We start from the raw sequence: 23,050 nt of genomic DNA on the forward strand, positions 1-23,050 counted from the left end.
TCAACCAATCTAACTCAAGGCACCTCAGTGAGACACATTGGGCTAAATTTTCCAACTTTGTGGTCCTGCCTCCTCCTTGCAATTGGCAGCTGGTGGAATTTATATTTGCCTCGTTGAAGCAAGCTGATGTCAAACTTACTCATTTATTCACAATACCTTCATCCAGTGGGTCAGCATGAGATGTCCCCAACCACCACTCCTCACCCTTTCTCTCTCCCATTTCTTCCAAACTTCCCAACTCTCTCACCTATATCCACCATAAGGAGAACTCACAAACCCTAAAATAACTTGAAGGAATCATTAAAAAGCTCATGCATCAGTCGAAATGATCAAACATTTCTTGATAATCCAGTCAAGCCAGTAACACTCTTATCAGCCTGTAACTCTGTTAAAATGAGCAACTCTACCTTCACCTTGAGAGCTATGTTAAAATCCCACACTGAGCAGTATTGACAGGTTGGCTTGTAAATCAGCCGAGCATTCATAAAGTTTTACAGACTCTTTGGTCCAATGCATCCATGCTGACCAGATAGCCTAACCTCATCTCATCGCCATTTGCCAGCACTTGGCCCATATCCCTTTAAACACTTCCTATTCATACACCCATCCAGATGTCTTTTAAGTGCTGCAATTGTACCAGCCTCCACCACTTCCTCTGGCAGCTCATTCCATATATGTAACACCCTCTGTATGAACAAATTGCCCCTTAGGTCCCTTTTATATCTTTCTCCTCTCACCCTAAACCAATGCCCTCTAGTTCTGGACTTCCCCACTCCAGGGAAAAGATTTTGTCTATCCATGGCCCTCCTAATTTCGTAAACCTCAAGAAGGTCACCCCTCAGTCTTCAATGCTCCAGGGAAAACAGCCCCAGCCTATTCAACATCCCTCAAACAGCTCAATTCCTCCATCCCTGTAAATCTTTTCTGAACCCTTTCACAACATCTTTCTGATAGGAAGGAGACCAGAATTGAACGCAATATTCTAGAAGTGGCCTAACCAATGTCCTGTACGCTGCAACATGACCTCCCAACTCCTGTACTCAATACTCTGACTAATAAAGGAAAGCATACCAAACTTCACTATCCTATCTCCTTGCGACTCTACTTTCAAGAAATTATGAAACAGCAATCCAACGTGGTAAATCATCAAAGACAGTTTATACTGTCAGATCTGGAGATTTAAAAAAACTTCACACATAGCTCTCTTGTATAAAGCAACGTTACATTTAATTTGGTGGATAATGCCCTCCAACATATCTGAAGACTTTTCCAATTGCACAGTGGTATTCATCGTCTAGGCAACTTAACAGTTGTCAATTGTAACAATGTGGCAACCATTTTGTTTAAGGGTAATTTTCCTTTTCAGACAGCACTATTACCACCCATTGAACTGAGGCTAGATCATTTGTTTGTGATATAGGGTAGGCAATATTTACTGTAATTGTTATGTATAGATTCTTGCCTCCAAACCCTGGTTTATCCTGCCTGTCAACGAACTAACCTGATTCGCGGAAAGTCTAAATTTCCCACTTTTGCAAAAGTGTCCGCTCTATTAAGACACCAGTATGCAGGCTTCCACCCAACCTGTGTTATCTTAGACCAGGGAAAATTGTCGATGCTGAGAATGCAGATATGGGCCTTGCTCATCATTCTGAAGTGCTCTTGATACATGTTTGACTCCACTTTGGGATGGGAAAGCCAGCTTCAGAGTCGAAACAAATACATTTATTTCATTCTGACGTTATGTACAGAAAGTGAAATGAAGTGAGGGAAATAAAGATTGGATTAACTAAGAGAAAAGGAATCTGTTTCCGCACTTCTTTCAAGTTCAGTTTCAAGCACAAGAGAGATTGTTTGGCAATAAATGAGACTTCATTAAAATAAACTTGCACTTGAGGGCAAGAGCCTAACTTTTTCGGATGTTTAGTGGGTAACTTGTGAATAAGTAAATTTTCACTTGCAGTTTAAGTTCAATACTGAGTTTGTCAGTGAGGTACCAATGGTAGAAATTATGGTGCAAAAGCAGGCAAACTCTGTCAGCAACTTCTGAATTTCTTTATTTAGTTGCTTTAGGTGGTCACAAGAACTTAGTGTCCAATTTACATCATAATAGTGGTGGGTACTTCTGGCAGCAGCAAGATAGGTTGTCAGTGCATCCTCTCGCTCTTCCTGATGCTTGCTTCCTCGATCAGGCCTTTGAAAGAGAGTCACTCCCAGGAACCTAAAAGCAACCAGGCACAGCTGCTTGTTGAACCTCCTGTTGGTGAGCCCACTGCTGCTTCTGGGTTAATGCTAGTTACAGCAGGATGAGGATCTTCCGTGAGCATTGATTAATGGTCTCTATTTGGCACCAAGGTGGAAAGGCCAGCCATGTGTTTTTCCCACCACAAACTTAATTTGTGTGGAGTTGGAGCTGCACCTAATTAAATGCCCCATTTGCTACCAGAGTTGCCACAGGGCATGCTGTTAAATTTCACCCATTATCTCCAGCATTTGCAATGTCCTGAAGTCACAAGAGTTGTTATATCAATGCAAGTCTTAATGATATGTGCTCTCTCAGGGAATCAGGTTGTTATCTCGATGGGAAACATTGGCCTGTTTGAGATTTTATCTCAAGTCATTTCTGCCTTCAAAGCAAAACGCAAGAAGTGGCAATGGATAAAGCTGTGCGTCATTCACAGCAGCAGCATTGTTAATGTAGATCTAGGATAGGCCAGTTTGTCAGAAATTAGGAGAAATGCAAGGAATTAGCATAGCCATCTACACATGCAGCGAGTTCGAAATTCTTAACATGGAAGGTCAAGAGCTTGTTATCTTCTGTGACAAATACAAACACGTTGGTCAGCCTGATTCTGCATGTGTATCAGTTAAATGATTATATCTGCCAGCATGCTAGGTTAAAATTACACACCGGGAGTGGGCTGATTCATTCAAATGAATGTTACAGATAGGTGTTGGGTGAATGACCAGACTTAGGGGTTTGATATATAATTCTGTGAAGGTATGAATGAAGGCAAAGATAGTGTATTAAAAAAGGTCAGTAGCATTTTGGATTTTATCAGAAGGGATGTGACTCTCAAAAATAAGGAAGACATGAGAAGTTTGTAGACCCCCGAGGTAGGACAAAGACAAGAGTGTACGCACAGAATTAAATATCCTACTACAGAAAGAACGTTCAAACTGTAAATGTTACACTGTGTAAATTCACAAGGATTATATCAAGGATAACTGTAAATATATTTGAATCAGTTCAGGGGATGTTTACCCCACTGACATTTGAAATTAGTTTTGCATTATGTATGGACAGGGTGGTTAAAAAGGCGTTTGGCATGTTTGCCTTCATTTGCTCAATCACTGTAGTATAGGAGTTGGGATATTATGTTGAGGTTGTACAGGACATTGGTGAGGCCTGTTCTGGAGTACTGTGTCTAGTACTGATTTCCCAGTTATGGGAAGGATATTATCAAATTGGAGAAGGTTCAGAAAAAATTTACTAGGATGTTGCTGGGTATGGAAGGTTTGATTTATAAAGAAAAGCTGTAATATTTTTCACTGGAGCGCAGGAGGTTGAGAGGTGATCTGATGGAAGTTTATAAAATAGTGAGAGGTATTGGTAGTGTTGATGGTAGTTATCTTTTCCCTAAGATGGGAAATTTCAAGTCTGGGGATGCATTCTTGAGGTGAGAGGAAAGAGATTTAAAGAACTAAGAGGAAAATGTTTTACGCAGAGGGTGGTTCGTGTGTGGAATGAACTTCCTGAGGAAGTTGTGGGTGCATGTACAATTACGTTTAAAAGATATTTGGATGGACACATGAATAGGAAAGGTTTGCAGAGATATATCTTCGAGGAGAAAGTAAGACTGCAGATGCTGGAGATCAGAGCTGAAAATGTGTTGCTGGAAAAGCGCAGCAGGTCAGGCAACATCCAAGGAGCAGGAGAATCGACGTTTCGGGCATAAGCCTTTCTTCAGGAATGAGGGAAGTGTGTCCAGCAGGCTAAGATAAAAGGTAGGGAGGAGGGACTTGGGGGAGGGGCGTTGGAGATGCGATAGGTGGAAGGAGGTCAAGGTGAGGGTGATAAGCTGGAGTGGGGTGGGGACGGAGAGGTCAGGAAGAAGATTGCAGGTTAGGAAGGCGGTGCTGAGTTCGAGGGATTTGACTGAGACAAGGTGGGGGGAGGGGAAATGAGGAAACTGGAGAAATTTGAGTTCATCCCTTGTGGTTGGAGGGTTCCTAGGCGGAAGATGAGGCGCTCTTCCTCCAACCATCGTGTTGTTATGGTCTGGCGATGGAGGAGTCCAAGGACCTGCATGTCCTTGGTGGAGTGGGAGGGGGAGTTAAAGTATTGAGCCACGGGGTGGTTGGGTTGGTTGGTCCGGGTGTCCCAGAGATGTTCTCTGAAACGTTCCGCAAGTAGGCGGCCTGTCTCCCCAATATAGAGGAGGCCACATCAGGTGCAGCGGATGCAATAAATGATGTGTGTGGAGGTGCAGGTGAATTTGTGGTGGATATGGAAGGATCCCTTGGGGCCTTGGAGAGAAGTAAGGGAGGAGGCGTGGGCGCAAGTTTTGCATTTCTTGCGGTTGCAGGGGAAGGTGCCGGGAGTGGAGGTTGGGTTGGTGGGGGGTGTGGACCTGACGAGGGAGTCACGGAGGGAGTGGTCTTTTCGGAACACTGATAGGGGAGGGGAGGGGAGGGAAATATATCCCTGGTGGTGGGGTCCATTTGAAAGTGGTGGAAATGACTGCGGATGATACGCTGTATATGGAGGTTGGTGGGGTGGTAGGTGAGAACTAGTGGGGTTCTGTCCTGGTGACGGTTGGAGGGGTGGGGCTCAAGGGCGGGGGAGCGGGAAGCGGGAAGGAGTGCATCCCGCCTTCCTAACCTGCAATCTTCTTCCTGATCACTCCGCCCCCACCCCATTCCGGCCTATCACCCTCACCTTGACCTCCTTCCACCTATCGCATCTCCAACGCCCCTCCCCCAAGTCCCTCCTCCCTACCTTTTATCTTAGCCTGCTGGACACACTTCCCTCATTCCTGAAGAAGGGCGAATGCCCAAAACGTCGATTCTCCTGCTCCTTGGATGTTGCCTGACTTGCGCTTTTCCAACAACACATTTTCAGCTTTGCAGAGATATAGGCCAGGAGCAGGCAGGTGGGACTAATTTAGTTTGGGATACTGTTCGGCACGCACTAGTTAGACCAAAAGGTCTGTTGCCATACTGTATAACTTTGACTCTGAGTGGATTGTCTTGCAAGAAATGGTTGGGCATGCCGGGCTTGTATCCACTGGAATTTAGAAGAGTGAGAGGTGTTGATTGTAGAAGACCTTTCCGGATTCAGAGAGAATAGAGAACAGGTGTTTTGTCTCATGCGAGATTCCAGAACTGGGGCGGGGTCACAGTTTAAAATTCAAGAACCACCCATTTAAAACAAAGTTGAGGTGAAATTTCTTCCGAAAGTGGCAAGTCTTTAGAATTCTTTTCCTGAAAAATAGTAAAAACAGAGTACTTGTTTCATTTTAGACTCTTCATTCTTATTAAGCAGGAAGGTGAAAGGTTATCCGGATAGGCAAGAATGCAAGTTCTGATGTTAAGTCAGGCAAGCCATGATCGTATTGAATGGCAATGTTAGCTTGAGGGGCAGAATGGCCCTAGTTCCTATTTATATGTTCACCTTGTGGTGCTGGGACTATTTCCACTGGAGCAGGATGAACAGGAGACATAATATAACTTCCTTTAAAATCAAAAAAGATGTCAGTGGTGTAAATGGAGCGGGGAGGAGGCAAGATTAATTCCTTAGGTTGAAGAGACCGTGATGAATGATCATTGGTCCAAGGTAGTTGCCTAAAAAATGAGGACACAGATTAAACAGAATTTCTTTACATAGGGATTTGTTATGCAATGAGCTGCTTCATAGTGAATATTTGGAATGGGGTGTGAATCTGAGGTAGCAGTGGGTATTGTACAGTGTAGCAGAGGGTGGTACGTGTATGGAATGAGCTGCCAGAGGATGTGGTGGTGGCTGGTACAATTGCAACATTTAAGAGGCATTTGGATGGGTATATGAATAGGAAGGGTTTGGAGGGATATGGGCCGAGTGCTGGCAGGTGGGACTAGATTGGGTTGGGATATCTGGTCGGCATGGACGGGTTGGACCGAAGGGTCTGTTTCCATGCTGTACATCTCTATGACTCTATGACTCTAAGTCGAACATGGAATTTGACAGTTATGGTTTGCAAGAAGAATAAATGGTGATTATCCTACACTGAAGGAATAGACGAGCATTAATAGTTTCGAAACGTCGATTTTACTGCTCCTCGGATGCTGCCTGAACTGCTGTGCTCTTCCAGCACCACTAATCCAGACTAATAGTTTGATGGCTGACTTTAAGGGAACAGAAGATCCCCTTCTATTCAATACGTTTGTGAAGGAGCAGAAACTTACAATCCTGACTCAAACTTGTACAAAGTAGAGAATGAAGAACATGCAGCACAAGAGTACATCAAAGTATGAGAGTATGTTGTGGAGGAAAGCAAGTTCCATTTAAAAATTAGAAGTGAGGAATGAGTAACGGTTGCAAATTGAAATGTCTTCCAAGTGCTAAGGGCAGGAGATAAATAGAGACCAATCTAAAAGTTTAGAAATTATTAATTTTAGTCAAGATGCTTTACACTTTGAAAGTCGTAATTTCACTACGGGATGCAGTTGGTAGAAGAGGTTCTCTCCTCAGTTTATTCCACTTCCCAGAAAGAACTCCATACCTCCAGAGCCTGACTGCTGCTCTGACACATGGACTGGTGTGTCAAGAGAGAATGTAGAAAGAGACACCCAAAGTTAGTTGGGGGTGGGGTCAGTGAGAGGCTAGAATGACCTGAGTGAACCAGGGAATCGGAGGAACAGAGCTTACAAAGCCGTAGAGCAAAGGCAGTCCTGACTGAGCAGGGAGAAGGGAAAAAATAAGTGGAACAGTGGAGGGGTAGCACTGATTTTTTTTTTAAAAGCTATGCTCCAGCTGTTAAAAGAGAGGAATCTGGGTGCTTATATAGCCAGTAGATGAGAGTATTCACCGGACCTGGTACTCTGCAAAACTGATCAAAAAGGAGATACAAGAAATGCTGGAGAAACTCAGCTGATCTGGTGGCATCTGTGGATGGAGAGACAGAGTTAACATTTTGAGTCTGATCTGACTTCTTCAAATTAAAAAGGACCTGGAAATCTGGTTTGTGCTGTCTGAGTTGAACACAGCTGGAAAGAAAATCATTAGCAATATAATAATTGGTCTACTGTTTTGCTAGGAAAGGAAATAAGTGTGATAAATCTACATTTCCAATTTCTTGCCAGTAATTAAGTATGTATATGGTGGGTGGTTGATGGCCACACAGTGTGGTTCAACAACAATCCATTCCCCACATTACAATAGCCCATGGACTCCATCTAAGGCAGATGTCAGCAACGTTCATTACATGCACCACTTTTAAAGTGGAGTTAGCAATGCGGTACATTAAGAGAGACACTGCTCTTACTCAAATGAAAAAATCAAGACTGGCACAAGCTTGTATTCATATTTCATTTTGTAGTCTGTTTCCATTTTGTCTTTTTAAATTATAAACATAGATACTTTTTGAAAATAGTTAAGATAAAATGTCTCCTACGATCAAGATTCGGGCCAACTCATGAATCTATGATAAGACACAGGTGCTTGTCTAGGCTGACACAGAAGAATGTCTATCCAGGCAGACTATGGAAGAGTAGCTGGTGTTGCAGAACTGTGCTATATGCAAGTCATTGTCTTTTTGGTGAAAGATGCTAGAAGAGTGTATTAACATAAAGGATTGCTTGTATTTTATGGGATAGTGCACGTTGTGTGTAATTTGTAGTGAATGTGCAGTGTGTTTAGTCTGCTTGTCTGGCTGTCGCTTAAAGTGAAAGGTAATGGGAGCAACTTTCATCTTCAACAACTGGATGTCAATGTGGTGGAATGGATCACCTATCTATTCTAGATCCTGCCAAATTTTCCTCTTGTTTGGGAAGGGTGGATGTTCTTCTAATTAGAACAGTTTGAGAGCTTTCCAGGATGTATCTGAACTTGGAGTTTCATGTCCTTTTATATTTCCAACCTGGCTGTGTATGTTTTTAATGAGTTGTATATCTACGTCTGTGGAAACTGGAAATATGAAACTCCAGCCCATCAAATCTAGTAGGGAAGTGACAGTATGTGTTCACAAGATCATCAGTTTATCAATGCTAACCCAAGTCAATACAAATAAACATAGCAACTGCATAATGATGACAAACTGGTTTTATCCAAAACCTGTCTTTCTAAACATTTAAATAACTTATCTTTCACAGCTCTTCCATGTGGCTTATGTGCTCATCAAGTTTGCAAATTCTCCACGGCCTGATCTTTGGGTCCTCGAGCGATCTACAGACTTTGGACAAAGTTACTCCCCTTGGCAGTATTTTGCTTGTAAGTATATTTGCAGGCGGCGGATTATTCTCCCAGTGTACAGGAAGTTTTGCTGTTATTTGCATGAGTAAACCTGGTACAGTCAGTTCAAAAAATCTTTACGGAATTGAACCAGCACCTGTTAGTAAGCATGCAGTGCATTCTTCAGGTGCAGTGTTCTACTTGATGATTCTGCACACTCCCTTTTTGTTCACTCTCTATTGATTTTTTTTTGCATGTTTTAATCTACTTTGGAGTAGAAATTGCTACTTATGTGCCATAAAAAAAGTACGGAGCACGAGAATTTAGGAATGAGTTGGCCCAATCCAATCTACACAGGAACTGATCCTGCGACTAAATTCATGGAGCCAGGTTTTTAGTGAGGCATCCTTAGCATGAACTTCAAACAGATGGCAGTCCTGAATGTGTCAAATAATGGTCTAGTGTAAAGATCTCCGTTCCTGACTAAATATTCTTCTCTGTGTTGTGGCTAATATAAAGGTAATGCAGCCTATATTCCTCATTCAGCTTCATACACTATCCACTGAATACCAATGGTAGAGAGGGTATGATTGTATATAAATGTCCTGTAGGAGTTTCTTACTGATGGACAGCAGTATAAACTAGATTCTTCTATTCTTGTTTCCTGGGTGTGTATTCTGAACCAAATGAAAGTAGCAGATAGAGTCAAAGAGTGAAACAGCATGGGAAGAGATCCTTCGGTCTAACTAGTCTAGGCTGACTGTATTCCCAAACTAATAAGTCCCACCTGCCTGTGTTTTACCCATATCCCTCCAAAACTTTCCTAGTCATGTACTTATCCAGCTGTCTTTTAAATGTTGTAACTGTACCTGCATCCAGCAATTCCTCTGGCACATTCCACATGCAAAACACTCTCCATGGGAAAACAAAGTTGCCCCTTATGACCTGTTTTAAATCTTTCTCTTCTCACCTTAAAAATATGTCCCCTAGTTTTGAATGCCCCCACCCTAGGACAGCAACCCTTGCTATTCACCGTATCCCTGCCCCTCGTGATTTTGGAAACCTCTGTAAGGTCACCCCTCAATCTCTTTCACTCCAGTGAAAAATGTTCCAGCTTATCAGCCTCTCCTTAAAATGCAAATCTGAGAGCAGTGTCACATCAGAGATTTTTTTATCATCCTATTATCTCTGGCTGGGAGAATGTCAGTCAGGGCATTGTTTGTTGTACATCATGTATGGGTTCACAAATTGAGATTCAGTTGATCATTGAAATAATGTAGTTTCATGTTAGTGCTCCAAGAGCTAACTGTGCCCATGAGCCAAGAACCTCAATGCCCCCTCCATGAACAGCAGCTATGAAGAGTTCAACCAGAAGTTTGTGTATATTATTAAGTGCAAGTCATTGATTTATTAGTTATATAAATCTGTTTGAAGGTTTCAAATCAATTGATCATATGCTACTTACCAATCCAGTGGCCATCCTGGTTTCAGAAAAGCAGCACGAGAATACAATAATATAATAAAACAAAGAACTGGAGATCTGAAACAAAAACAAGTTACTGGTGAATCTCAGCAGGTCTGGCAGCATCTGTGGTGAGAGAGCAGAGTTAATGTTTTGAGTCTAGTGACTCTTCTTCATAATTCCGGAATCATTTTGGGATACCTTGCTTATAATACGTTTACATTTATGACTGGAATATTTTATTCCTGATTTGCTTAAATTGAGCTAGTAATGGCTGAACGAGGACTTAGGTAATTAATTTCATTTCAGTGGGTTGAAAGTAATTTTGCCTGTATTCAGATTTATTCAAGGACAGAAGGAGAGTTTAGATTTTACAGCATTAGCTTGAAGCATTACTTTTTTTTAAACACTTGTGTTTCCAAATCTTCAGTCATTTGCTTGTATAATTGTTAACGCATGACGTAAGACAAATATTTTCCATGTCCAAAACAAAAGCTTTGAATACAGTAGGAAATGATGCTATTGATTGTTTTACTCATTTGCTGAGAGTGGTTTGTTTTTTTTCTCAGCCTCCACCTCTCAAAACCCAGGGGAAGTGGTTGGTTCTGGATTTGCAATCACTGGAGCTAGTGAGATTTTAAACATCTTGTCACTCACTTCAGCTACATACATTCCTGTGAAACGTTTCAGAAGTACTAGGCAGCTGCCCTTGGGGAAAGCCTTACTTTGTGTAGTGAAATCAGTAACAAGTGCATTCTTCTTTGAAGAAATTTTATTTCATTGCATAGTGCCTAAAACATTTCTCCACAACCTATCCATTGTAAATGTTATTCTTGTGCAACTTTGCTCAGGCATGAATGCCAAGAGGCAGTTTGTATTGGAATAGAGTTTAAATTTGAAGATGACTGATGCCAATTACTTGCGATTTATTTTACCTTTTGTAGTGATATTGCCGTGGTGATACATTGTGTGTCGGAGCTGTGGGTCACTTCGTCTCCAGACGTGAGGCTAGCCTGAAGCAGTAGTTGTACAAGATTGGACTTGAAAGAAGTGGATTGTAACCAGAAGGAGTGATTTAAGATTTATCAACAGCAGAATTTAAGCTGCTTTCATTAAATTATACGTTCAGTGTGTGAGGCCAACATTTATTGTTCATTCTCAGGAAACTGAGTGACTTGTTCGGCCAGTTCAGAGTGAGTCACACTTTGTGGGTGTAGAATGGCATAAAAGTCAAATCAGATAAGCGTGCTAGATTTCCTTGTCTGTAGGACATGTGAACCAATTGAGTTATTTATGCCAAGCTTGTTTCCTGGTCACCATTACTCTCCCATTCCAGGTTTATTTAATGAACAGAAATTAATTAAATAGGAGCACAGGCACTTTTGATTTTTTCCTTGATTATTTTCTTTCAGACTCAAATTTAGTATTTAGCAAAAAGTGCTGAAATTTTGTAAGACAGACCTTTCCTGAATCTTTTGTCCTTCACTGGTCGGCAGTGTATTGATGAGAATTTACTGTGTCTATTTGACGTTGACCGTTTTAATTTTTTTATAATTATAAAGCAATTTATGGTGTTATATCATGCCAAGGAAAATATGGAATGTACAGTCACAAGTAGCTGTTCACAATTGGTAGAGAATGAGATAATTGTGCAGAAGAAAAATGTTAAGTAAATGTTAATGTACAGAAAGAGTAGCAAAAGGGGTTACATCACAGCAAGACTCAATGTCTTTCTTTGAGTTTAGCTTTCTATAATTGCAAAGGGAGCCAATGTCTCAGTTAATACCTGATGAAAAGTTTAAGGTTTGCACAAGATGTTGCCTCAGGTTCCACATTCCTGGTTTCTTTCTAAAGTGGACTCCATCCCTTCTATGGAATGATAATTATGTATTTTATGCCAAACTGTGTGGTTATTCAGTAACATCACCCTTGGTGAAGAACTGTAGTATCCTCATTACATTCACTGGAATCTGTGATCTTGCCCATTTTTCTGTATTCTTTGAAGGTGCCTGTGATGCATCATTGTGGGATGAATCTGATTATTAAGCAAACTCTATACTTTTACACAAAAGATGGAATGCCATAAAATTCCTTCTTCACTACTACTCATTGAATCTCATTATGCACCTCACCATATAGGCATGCTGTTGCCATCTTCTTCTAGTAGGGAACTTCAGGGTCTGGTGTAGTAGAGGAGTACCACTTGCCGGTCTAACAGAAAGAGGCTCTTGATTTGAGCAAGAAATAGTTTATTGCATGTTTATTACAGAGTTATTAAGTATTGCTCCAGAATGTGTGAAGAGGACCTGGATATTATGCTTTACTCCCTTGAGATACTAAGCTGTTTGGCAATCAAGTCCATATGACATCATTGTGGATGGTGTCTAAGGCATTCCTCAGTATTGACCATTTCAGACCTGTACAAATTCAAACAGTAGTAATGTCCATTGTTCTCTTGATGTGTAGCTTCACAAATCATCAACTCAGAACAGGCCAGAGATAAATTAGTAGAGCCATACAACACTTGTGTGATTTCTCAAGCGCCTCATCTTCCGCCTAGGAACCCTCCAACCACAAGGGATGAACTTAGATTTCTCACCTATCGCATCTCCGATGCCCCTCCCCCAAGTCCCTCCTCCCTACCTTTTATCTTAGCCTGCTGGACACACTTTCCTCATTCCTGAAGAAGGGTTTATGCATGAAACGTCGAATCTCCTGTTCCTTGGATGCTGCCTGACCTGCTGCGATTTTCCAGCAACACATTTTCAGCATACAACACTGCAGCCTGTTAACCTTCTGCTCACTTTGAGACAGAGGAATGTTTAAACTCTATGCTCCTTCTACTTTTTTTTTAGTGAATAGTTAGTTAATTGAACCTCTGCTACCTTCTGTGGAGATGCTTAAGAATTGCCTTTAATTTGATTAGATTAGACTTACAGATTAGACTTACAGTGTGGAAACAGGCCCTTCGGCCCAACAAGTCCACACCGAACCGCCGAAGTGCAACCCACCCATACCCCTACATTTACCCCTTACCTAACACTACGGGCAATTTAGCTTGGTCAATTCACCTGACCCGCACATCTTTGTGCCTGTGGGAGGAAACCGGAGCACCCGGAGGAAACCCACGCAGACACGGGGAGAATGTGCAAACTCCACACAGTCAGTCGCCTGAGTCGGGAATTGAACCCGGGTCTACAGGGGCTGTGAGGCAGCAGTGCTAACCACTGTGCCACCGTGCCGCCCACAATGTAGATTCATTATGGAGTCGGCAGTCATGTGAATGCAGGGAACAAAGATGTCATAATTAATTAAACTATTAAGACGTTTACAAACACAACAGTTTTTTTGCCAATGATAAAACCAGAGGCAGAGGCTTTTGGAGTTGCCTCATCAGGAAGGTTTGTAATGAGGCCTAGGATAAAGCTGTTATCATAGAGGGTGAACTTAACCACAAGCAGAGGATGCCCAAAAAGTGATACCAATAGAGATAGTGGTTCATTAAATACAGTCCTCTCTGAAGAGGTTGTGGCAATCTTTTCATCTGTCCTGCTCATACCAATAAAGTCACAGGTTCAACAAGCATATTTAAAAATGAACAAGTGTCTATGATCAAAATGGTCTAGTGGCAGGTAGTGTTGCTGTCATATAAAAAGGATAACTACTTGTCTGAAATGCTGAAAATGTTTTGAAAAATCTTTTATATTTTCAGTCTTTTAGGGAAATATTTAGATTTAAAGAGTGCATTCCATTCAAATTGTGGACTACATGAGCACTTGTTGTGGTTTTAAATAGGCCTTTAGTAGTGTGCCACCAATAGGCTTGATGGACAGCTGTTGAGAGGGGTTGGAGTTTGGAATGTTTCATTGAGGAGCAGCTTAGAATGCTTTCACTACCAGCCGTCAACCAACTGTTCAAATTAAAAAAAATATCTGGTGCACTACCTTACATCTTGTGCTTGTGATCCAGGATAACTGGCTGCCTAGTTTAAATGGTTAATAAAATATTGCAATGAAATCCACAACTTGGCAGCTGATGGCTTAGTGAATGTTGCATCTGCCGCTGTGAAAGTCTTTGGTCATTACGGCAGCTGTGGAAATGGAGGTTTAAGTGCTGTTCTTGCCTGTTGCTGAAAGAGTGGCAGTAACCTTTCAGGGACAAATCTGATTTGAGCTAATTTACCCATGTATGGATTTCCCCTGTCACAATAATCTCGATCAGAGCAAGATATGCTTATTAAACGCTTTCCTCTGTTCACAGTACAGAATAAGTTGACAAAGAAGCTGAAGATGTTGTTAATTTTCTCTGTTTCATTTATGATTTATGCATTTTTGTTGTTTTCCTGCTTGTGGTGCCTAGCAGTAGAAATAGGAGAAGAAAAATGTATTTCTCATCTGTCACAATGACCATACGGATTAAAATTGCGCAGTTAGTGATTATTAATAAAATTGCTACATTAGATCAAAGATGATACCAAACAGATTCTTTGAGCTAAACAGTTCATTCAGAGAGGTGTGAATCATTGGAGTTCTCCATACCTGTGAGCTTTTCCTGCTCAGTCGTTAAGTATATTCATGGATGAGGTTGACAGGTGGTTGAACATTCAGGGACAGGGATAATGGGGACCAGGCAAAACCATAAAATTGGAGAATGAATCCTCATCATTCATTGTGGCAAAGCAGGCTTGAGAGTTTGTTTGACCTCTTCCCACTTCTGTGTTTTGCATCTGGATGTCTAAGTGCATCATCTTATATTCTGTAAAATAAATCAAAGAACTGCATATGCTGAAGATCTGAAACAAAAGCAGAAATTGCTGCACAAACTTTGCGAGATTGGCAGTATTAAACTAGTTGTTCTGAGAAATGTTAACTCTCTTTTCTATCCACAGATGCTGCCAGATCTGCTCAATTCCTGTAGCAGTTTCTAATTTGTACTGTACATTCTGTAATTGTTACATTTGTCCATCTTAAATAATTTTGGGGCAGTTGTTTGTAGTTTGTACTAGAGTAAGAGTAGGGGCAAGAATTTGAAGTCAATGATTTTTATTTCTGTAGTGGCTTGAATTTTTGACTTTAATTTGGGAACTGCAGGGAAGGCGAGTGATCAAAATTTGTTCCCAGTTTGAAGCCTTCACCCAAGGCAAGGTTTTCGATAGTATAAAACCAGCAGTCACCAACATTAGGGTTATATCACGCAAACCAATCTTCCATTCTTTGTCTCCATCTATATTTCCTGCTACCTCGCAAAAGCAACCAACATAATCAAAGACCTATTCCGATCCCATCAGGCATACGTTTTAGTATGTGTATGAATAGGTCCAAAAACAGCTTGTTACCTGCTGTTGTCAGACTTTTTGAACAGACCACTCAAATGTTCATTCTGATTTCTCTCTTGCACCTTCTCTATGACTGTAACACTATATTCTGCACTCTGTTATGCTACCCTGACACACTTTGTATGGTACAATCTGCCTGTGTAGCATGCAAAACAACACTTTTCACTGTGTCTTGATACATGTGATGACAATAAATCAATCAACGAATCAAACATAACACTGCAAATGATGAATTCCTGATCATTATGGTCCTTCTTCTGATATCAAGTAATCTCTTGTGGTCAGAAGTAATATTGAAAATCTTCATTTTTAAGCTACTGCAAACACATGAACATACTATTGTTCGTTTATTCTGGCACTGTGGGAGTCGGCTGCCATGCAAACATCTAATAGCTTGAAGCTGTTGCTGCTACACTGTGTTGCAGAATTATTGTAGTGTAGAGTTAGCATGAAGTTAGTCTCTGGGGTCAAGTGTCTTTTTCCTGTCAGCATTACTGCTAACCACTAAAACAAATACATTAACTAGTTTTGACACCGCTCAGTGGATAAATTTAACCTGACCAACTGGGAAGGTGCACGAGGCTTCAACTTTTGACTGTTTTGATATCCTCCTCCCCAGCCCTTCCACTGAGTTTGACTTTAACTGGTAAGATTCTCTACCACAAAAGGCTGTATAGGCCACATCACAGAACATATTTCAGAAGGAAATAGATTTCAACAAGCTAAAGGTGACCACAGGTTTGGGAACAGAGTTAAAATATGGCATTAAGATAGAGTATCCTCCATGAACATACTGAATAGTGGCATGGGTTGGTGGGCTGAATAAACTTTCCCTGCTCCTATTTTCTATAAAACTAAACTGGTATGAAGGGCAGTGTATAATGTGTGTAAGTCATTCATTTTATGTTTATTGGATCAACAGCCTTAACAAAGGCATTAACATTTGAAAACTGTTGAACTGGTCTTTAAAATAATGTACATAAGCATTTAATACATGTTCTCATATATTTTACACTCTCCACACCCAGTGTGTGGGTTGGCCATTATATTGAAATACCCACCTTTGACCCATTCGACAGCAGTTTTGACCTGATTTTCAAAGGCATAGACTGCTCTCCTGTGCTAGGCTGGAATCAGTTCCATTTTTGCTCATTCGATGTTGTCATTTCCATTGAACACGGGCAATGTTCCAATATAGGTTATAGATAGCCAGTTTTTGATAGCTGAAACTTGGAACACTAAAGAAGTTTTCCAGGTAAGTTTAGTCATTTCCTTTGTGGACTGGAAGGGAAGCATCAATCCCTATTTGGCCACCCTACATCCCTCTGCACTAAGGGAAGCCACTGGCTCCCAGTAACTCCATTTCTACTCTGCTCTCTTCCCTTCTGCCATCTTTCCCCTTCAACCTCCTTTTTAACACCAGGCTACGTGACATCCATGCTTTGACAAGGAGGCCAGCCTAACCCATTTTAAAATGGGCCAGCTTCTCTAGCTGCCATTCCTTGATGGCTTGCTTGATCATTCTGTCACTCTGCAGCTTAGAAGTTGAAACTCCCATCTTGGTTTTTGCACACACAACTTATCCATTGTCATAGGAGAAAGTGAGGACTGCAGATGCTGGAGTGCCAGAATTGAAAAATGTGGTGCTGGAAAAACACAGCAGGCCAGGCAGCATCTGAGGAGCAGGAGAATCGACGTTTCGGGCATAAGCCCTTTTATCCACTGTCATGTCAAGGCCTACAGTTTTCAAATCACTTTATTCCATTCACAGGGCTCTCTTAAGTGATGCTCTAATTAGTCTTTTATATATGAAGTCTGCACCACATTGTTTGGAGTAAATGTACTCTTTGACCTCTCCACACCATAATATTAACATATTGCTTTTTAATGTCAAGTGAAGCACTTTGAGATGTTTTATTATGTTACATCAATATGAATTATTGTTGCTGTATCATACTGATGTATAATAAGCTATATTATAACTTACTATGATCCTAGCTGATGGTAATACTGGTCAGATTCTAGAATCACATGGTTTAATAGGTCAATAAATTTGAGAAGATCTTAACATAAAGAGCAAAATAAGAATCAACACTTTATGCCAGTAATATCGTTTACATTCAATATCAGTGAAGTCTCACTCCAACCCTTTGCATTAATTTCTTTCTTAATTAATGAGGTCACAAATGTTTCTTTAAGTAGCTTACTGCACATTCACCAGATGTGATGCTCTCTCTGACTCCATCTCACACTCACTCACTCATAACACACACGCGCACACACACACTCTAATTCACTGACTGGCCCTGCAGAACTCCATAAGATATGTACAAGGCTTTGTCCAGCTCTTGGTACTTGGACTATTAAAACAGCTTTACTTTTTCCAGCTCTCCTATCCTGGAAACTGTCAAAGCTAAAACTTCCCTTCTGGTAGAGATCATTTCTTCTGAACGGAACTAGCTTGTGACCCAACTCCTCTTGCTGTAGGTTGTAAGAACTTAACTTTGTAAACACTTAAGCTAACTGATGAGATAATTACTGATCTAGTCCCTTAACTTAAGTTAAATGCTTTCTTAGAAATGCTGTTTTGACTAGTACTAAAAGAAATAATTTTCCAACCCACCTAAAAATAAACACATTCACAGAACTAAAGCCAAAAACCCTCTACATTTACCTATACTTTCGAACCAATGTTCCCAAATAACATTAATATATCAAATCTTTTTTACCTAACATAATTTCTGTTGTTGCAATTCTGAAGCACCTTAAATATCTTTTTAATAGTGCAAACTTTGCAGCCAGGGTATTGAGTTTCTTTCTTTGTGAAGTCAACGAAGGCAAGACATTATCTATGCCCTTGTAAAGAAGATATAAATTAATCCTACTTTTCAGGTGAAATACAGAAGGGCTGCTCTGCAACGCTGTCCTATCCTACCTCAGCTTGGTCCTGGTTGAGTGATTCCTCCAGAATCCATGGACACCAGAGCAAATGCTGCATTCCTATCAGCTGGTGCTCTGCTTCATTCCAGCAACACTGCCAGAAGCAATTGGCAACGCTCCCTCCTGAATTTGTTAGTAACCCAGGCTGTACTTGCTCACTTATGACAGATGGCCCAGAAGAATAAATAGAGAGCTGAATCGTAAAATGATCTATAGGAGGGAGGAAGCATTGCCAAATAGGAAAGGAATTGGTTAATTGGAGTGAGAAGGAACAGTGACGAAACTGTTATTACAAGCGTTGGCTGGCACAAGGGTGAAGCCATTGGTATTTTTCCATGTTATCTTGAACATTTCAATCATTTTTTGGGGATGAAATCAATTCTTTGTGGGAGAAGATCACTTTATACAAGGATGCCTTGGAACAAATTCAGATTACCCTGACATGTTCTGTTGGCCTGCATTACTCATGCAGATTTTTTCAACACTACTCAATGTTGGAAATCTACAGCTAGCATTTCAAACACGATGAGAAACAAAATGTACATCTGCGTGTAGGCCTGTTTATTGTAATCCTATGCCCACTCAGCTAACACTGATAATGTTGGTACTGTCTGCAATTGGTAGCTGGTGCTGCGATTAGTAACGTGTTTTTTTCATGTGCTGGCAATTATTTTTATCTCTGTTCCTTAGCACCAACCACAGCTTTGTAGATACACTCATTAGTGCATTGGTGAAGCTGGAGCTCATCTCTTTAAAGAAGGGATGGCTCAAAGAGAATTTTATACAAATTTCCAAATTTACAAGGGGTCTGGATAGATTGGTTAGGTACAGATTGTTCCTGTTGGTGTAAGAATAGTACTTGGCATGCTCTCCCAAACGAAGTCTCTTAACCTGCCCAGCATCTGAGGACTTCACTACAGTGATGGTGCTTAAGGTGAGAACTTAGCAGTGTGGGCAAAACTGGGTGCAAGATCACATCCCACCAGCTTTTGACTCCTTCTAAACATGACAGTGCCCTGCCTTCTTTGCACTCGATCAATCCATGATAAGTGCATGACCAATGACATTTTGCTTTCATCACAGGGCGAAGTGGTTCATATGATGCAGATATTAAAGTATCATTCCTACAGCATAACATATGCTAGAATGAATTAGGACCAGCAGTAGGCAATTCTGCCCATCAAGCCTGCTCAATCATTCAAATAAAATCATGGCTGATCTAATCTCAACTCTACATCCCGCCTACCCAAAACCCTTTGTTCTTTACCTTAGACATATATAGTGACCCTGGCTGTGGAAGAGAATTCCATAGATTCACAGCCCTCTTGGGAAAAAATAATTTATTCTCCTTTCCCCCTCAACTTTTAACTGTGACCCTCTAGTTCTAGTCTCCCCTTTCAGCTTTCACCATAATGTTTCAATAAGGTTAGCTGTCGTTCTTAAAAATTCCAATGTATGGAGGCCAGCCTGTGCAAACCTTTCCTCATAAGATAACCCCTTCATCTCAGTTATTAGTCAAACGAACCTTTTCTGAACTACAATAGCTCCCCCCGCCTTCCCCACCCTCCCACCCCTCATATCCACGGGTTATGCATTCTAAGACCTACTGTGGAAGCCCAAAATCAGAGATAGTTGTGAACCTTTTCATTTAAATGGAAAATTTACCTTCCCAGCAGCCCCTGGTCCCTGGTTCTGGAATGTTCCCTGTAATGTGTTTGGGCCGCAAACCGCAGGTAAATGAAACCGCGGAAACCGTGGATATGGTGGTCGGCCTGTACTTCTGAAGCATTTACATCCAATCTTCAAAACATCCAAACTGGTCTTATCATTGTCCCATATAACTGGAGCAAAACATTTGTACTTTTAGATTGCATTACCTTCACAATTAACAGCAACATTGCATTTGGCTTCATGCTTACTGTGCCTGCAGACTGACTGTGATTCATGTACCAGGACTGCCAGACCCTTCTGTTCCTCAAAGTTCTGGAACCTCTCTTCATTTCAATTATATGCTGCTTTTATATTAAGCTTTCTCCATTTCTAATTCAATTGTATTTGTAATCTCTTAACCAGCTTTTAGACTTCTTTCCAAATTGTCAACAGTTCTTGTCATAATTAACAATTTGGAAATTCTTTGGTAATTTTGTTGACTTGCCCAATTAAAACCCACTTAAGGTCAGTTTTATGAATTAGATGATCAATGGTTTAATAACCCTTAAATTTAACTTTTTGAATTTGTCATTTATTATCTATCTACCTTCACTTGGTGTAATCACCTCTCTGTTCTTCAGCTTCCAAAAGAGACTGCATTGAGAAATTTGGACCGAAGTCTGTGGAGCGTATTATTAAGGATGATGATGCTATCTGCACCACAGAGTATTCACGTATTGTGCCTCTTGAAAATGGGGAGGTGAGTGTAAAATAGTTACCAGAAAGTTGTTGGATTTGTGTTTTTCTGCTCTGGACTTCAAATATTGCACATCATCCATTCTTTAATTAAATATCAAAGTTTCATGCAGATTTTAGTTTAGGTTGTATAGCAGGATGCATTTAAGACATTTTAAAGTTAGAATGATCTTTGTTATAACAGAAAATTAGGTAGTTGAAAATCCTACAATGGATGCAGATGATTTGTAGTACTTCCATATAAGAGGTTGATTAGGCGTCCAGGTGAGTTTCGAAACAGAACTGTTTATTTTTCTTGTTTGTTGGTGCATTATTTGAGTTATCTCAATGATTGATTGGTTTGCAATATTTATAGATTGTGAAGATTAATAAGTGGTGATGTTAAATATTCTTACTAACTTTCCTAAATTCCCATCTTAGATTGTAGTTTCCTTGGTAAATGGACGACCAGGTGCCATGAACTTTTCTTATTCTCCTGTGCTCCGCGACTTCACCAAAGCTACTAATATCCGTCTGCGGTTCCTCCGAACAAACACCCTCTTGGGTCATTTGATGGGCAAGGCCTTGCGGGACCCAACTGTTACACGACGGGTAAGTGCAGACTTTTTATATCTGACTTTGTTTGTTTGTTCTGCTTGTTTACTGCGGATACACGAGCTTTGAAAATACCTGTAGTCCCAATAGCTGAGGTAGCTTCTCCATCTCTGAATCATAAAGCCCATCAAAGGTCTTGACTTTGATCCCATATCCAAACTAGTTACAGGGCGACAGTAATGTTGCTGCGATCATTGTTGCCATGGTTAGGGAAAGGTGGAAGGTTTTAAAGAACATAAATAGGAGCAGGAGTAGGTCAATCAACCCCTTGAGTCTGCTGTGACATTCAGTAAGATCATGGCTGATGTGATTCCTGCCCTAAACTCCATTTTTCTGCCCTCTTAACTCTCTTTTTGATTACAAATCTATCCAACACAGTCTGTGCTTAAGATGCTTCCGAACGCTAATTCCTCCTTTTCTCCATATTAAATGTTATTCTGAAATTGCACCCCTGAATTCTGAATTCCTTCTCGAGTGAAAATCCTTGCAGCATCTATTCTTATCAAAGTCCCTCAGAATCTTTATCTCTTTCAATAAAATCATTTCTCATTCTTCTAAAGTCCAATGAGGGCGGCACGGTGGCACAGTGGTTAGCACTGCTGCCTCACAGCACCAGAGACCTGGGTTCAATTCCCACCTCAGGCGACTGACTGTGTGGAGTTTGCACATTCTCCCCGTGTCTGCGTGGGTTTCCTCCAGGTACTCCGGTTTCCTCCCACAGTCCAAAGATGTGCGGGTCAGGTGAATTGACTATCCTAAAAAAGTGCCCGTAGTGTTAGATAAGGGGTAGATGTAGGGGTATTGCGCTTTGGCGGGTCGGTGTGGACTTGTTGGGCCGAAGGGCCTGTTTCCACACTGTAAGTAATCTATAAACTCAAACTACTCGACCTTTCTTCAGATGCCACACTTCATTGATACAGGGACTGTTTATACTGTCAGCATTCTATATTAAAGTCCGTATTTTTGAATAATGATCTGTTGGGCAATTACCACTTATCAAAATGTATCCAATTGTGATCAGCTTCTCCAGCAAGAAGGATGAAAATTTAAAGATTTGGGGGAAAAAAACTACCTTTTTTTACAGAATAGGGTACTCCTCACATTTTTCCACATTCAGTTTATTTTTCATGTGGACAGTAGTGTTACCTTCAGCTACTTGTTACCATGACATTGTTCATCTTATTGGTCTCTATACCTGATTCTGAGTAAAATCACCCAGTGCAATTACCATGCAGTTGTTTGAGAGACATGGTCTATAGTAGTTCTAGCTTGCAAGAGATACATAAATTCTAAGTTGAACAGAAGTGAGCTGATCAAAATATTACCATTTCTCTGAGAATCCAAACAACTGGCCATAAGTAGCACATGTTGATCATCTTCACTGAATTGTTAATTCTTATTCCTTTTATACTCATTGACTTATGCAGCACAGAAACAGATCCTTCGGTCCAATTTGTCCATGCCAACCAGATATTCTAAACTGACTTAGTTCTGATTGCCAGTATTTGGCCCATATTTCTTTAAATCTTTCCTATTCATGTACCCATCCAGATGCCCTTCAAATATTATAATTGTGCCAGCCTCCACCACTTCCTCTGGCAGCTCATTCCATATATGCATCACCCTCTGTGTGAAAAAGTTGCCCCTTCAGTCCCTTCTAAACCTATCCCCTTTCACCTTAAACCTATGCCCTCCAGTTCTGGACTCACCCACCTCATGGAAAAGAGCTTGTCTATTTACCCTTTCCTGCCCCTCTTGATTTTACAAACCTCTATAAGGTCACCCTTCAGCCTCCAAATTTTCAGGGGATCAAAATGCCCAGCCTATTCAGCCTCTCCCTAAAGCTTAAATCCCCAATCCTGGCAGCATCCTTGTAAATCTT

At 40.9% G+C, this 23,050-nt stretch overlaps 1 protein-coding gene across 2 annotated transcripts in view; it reads left to right on the plus strand.

Annotated features, from left to right (window-relative positions):
- The window catches only part of lama5 (laminin, alpha 5), a 299,172-nt gene that overhangs the window by 82,728 nt on the left and 193,394 nt on the right, over positions 1–23,050 (plus strand). For both annotated transcript variants that reach the window (XM_060836449.1, XM_060836450.1), the window contains exons 3-5: positions 8,353–8,470; positions 20,460–20,578; positions 20,995–21,165. In XM_060836449.1, coding sequence (XP_060692432.1) covers positions 8,353–8,470; positions 20,460–20,578; positions 20,995–21,165 — 408 coding nt within the window. The remainder of the gene's footprint in view (positions 1–8,352; positions 8,471–20,459; positions 20,579–20,994; positions 21,166–23,050) is intronic.

Source organism: Hemiscyllium ocellatum, chromosome 15 (genome assembly GCF_020745735.1).
Source record: "Hemiscyllium ocellatum isolate sHemOce1 chromosome 15, sHemOce1.pat.X.cur, whole genome shotgun sequence".
NCBI lineage: Eukaryota > Metazoa > Chordata > Chondrichthyes > Orectolobiformes > Hemiscylliidae > Hemiscyllium > Hemiscyllium ocellatum.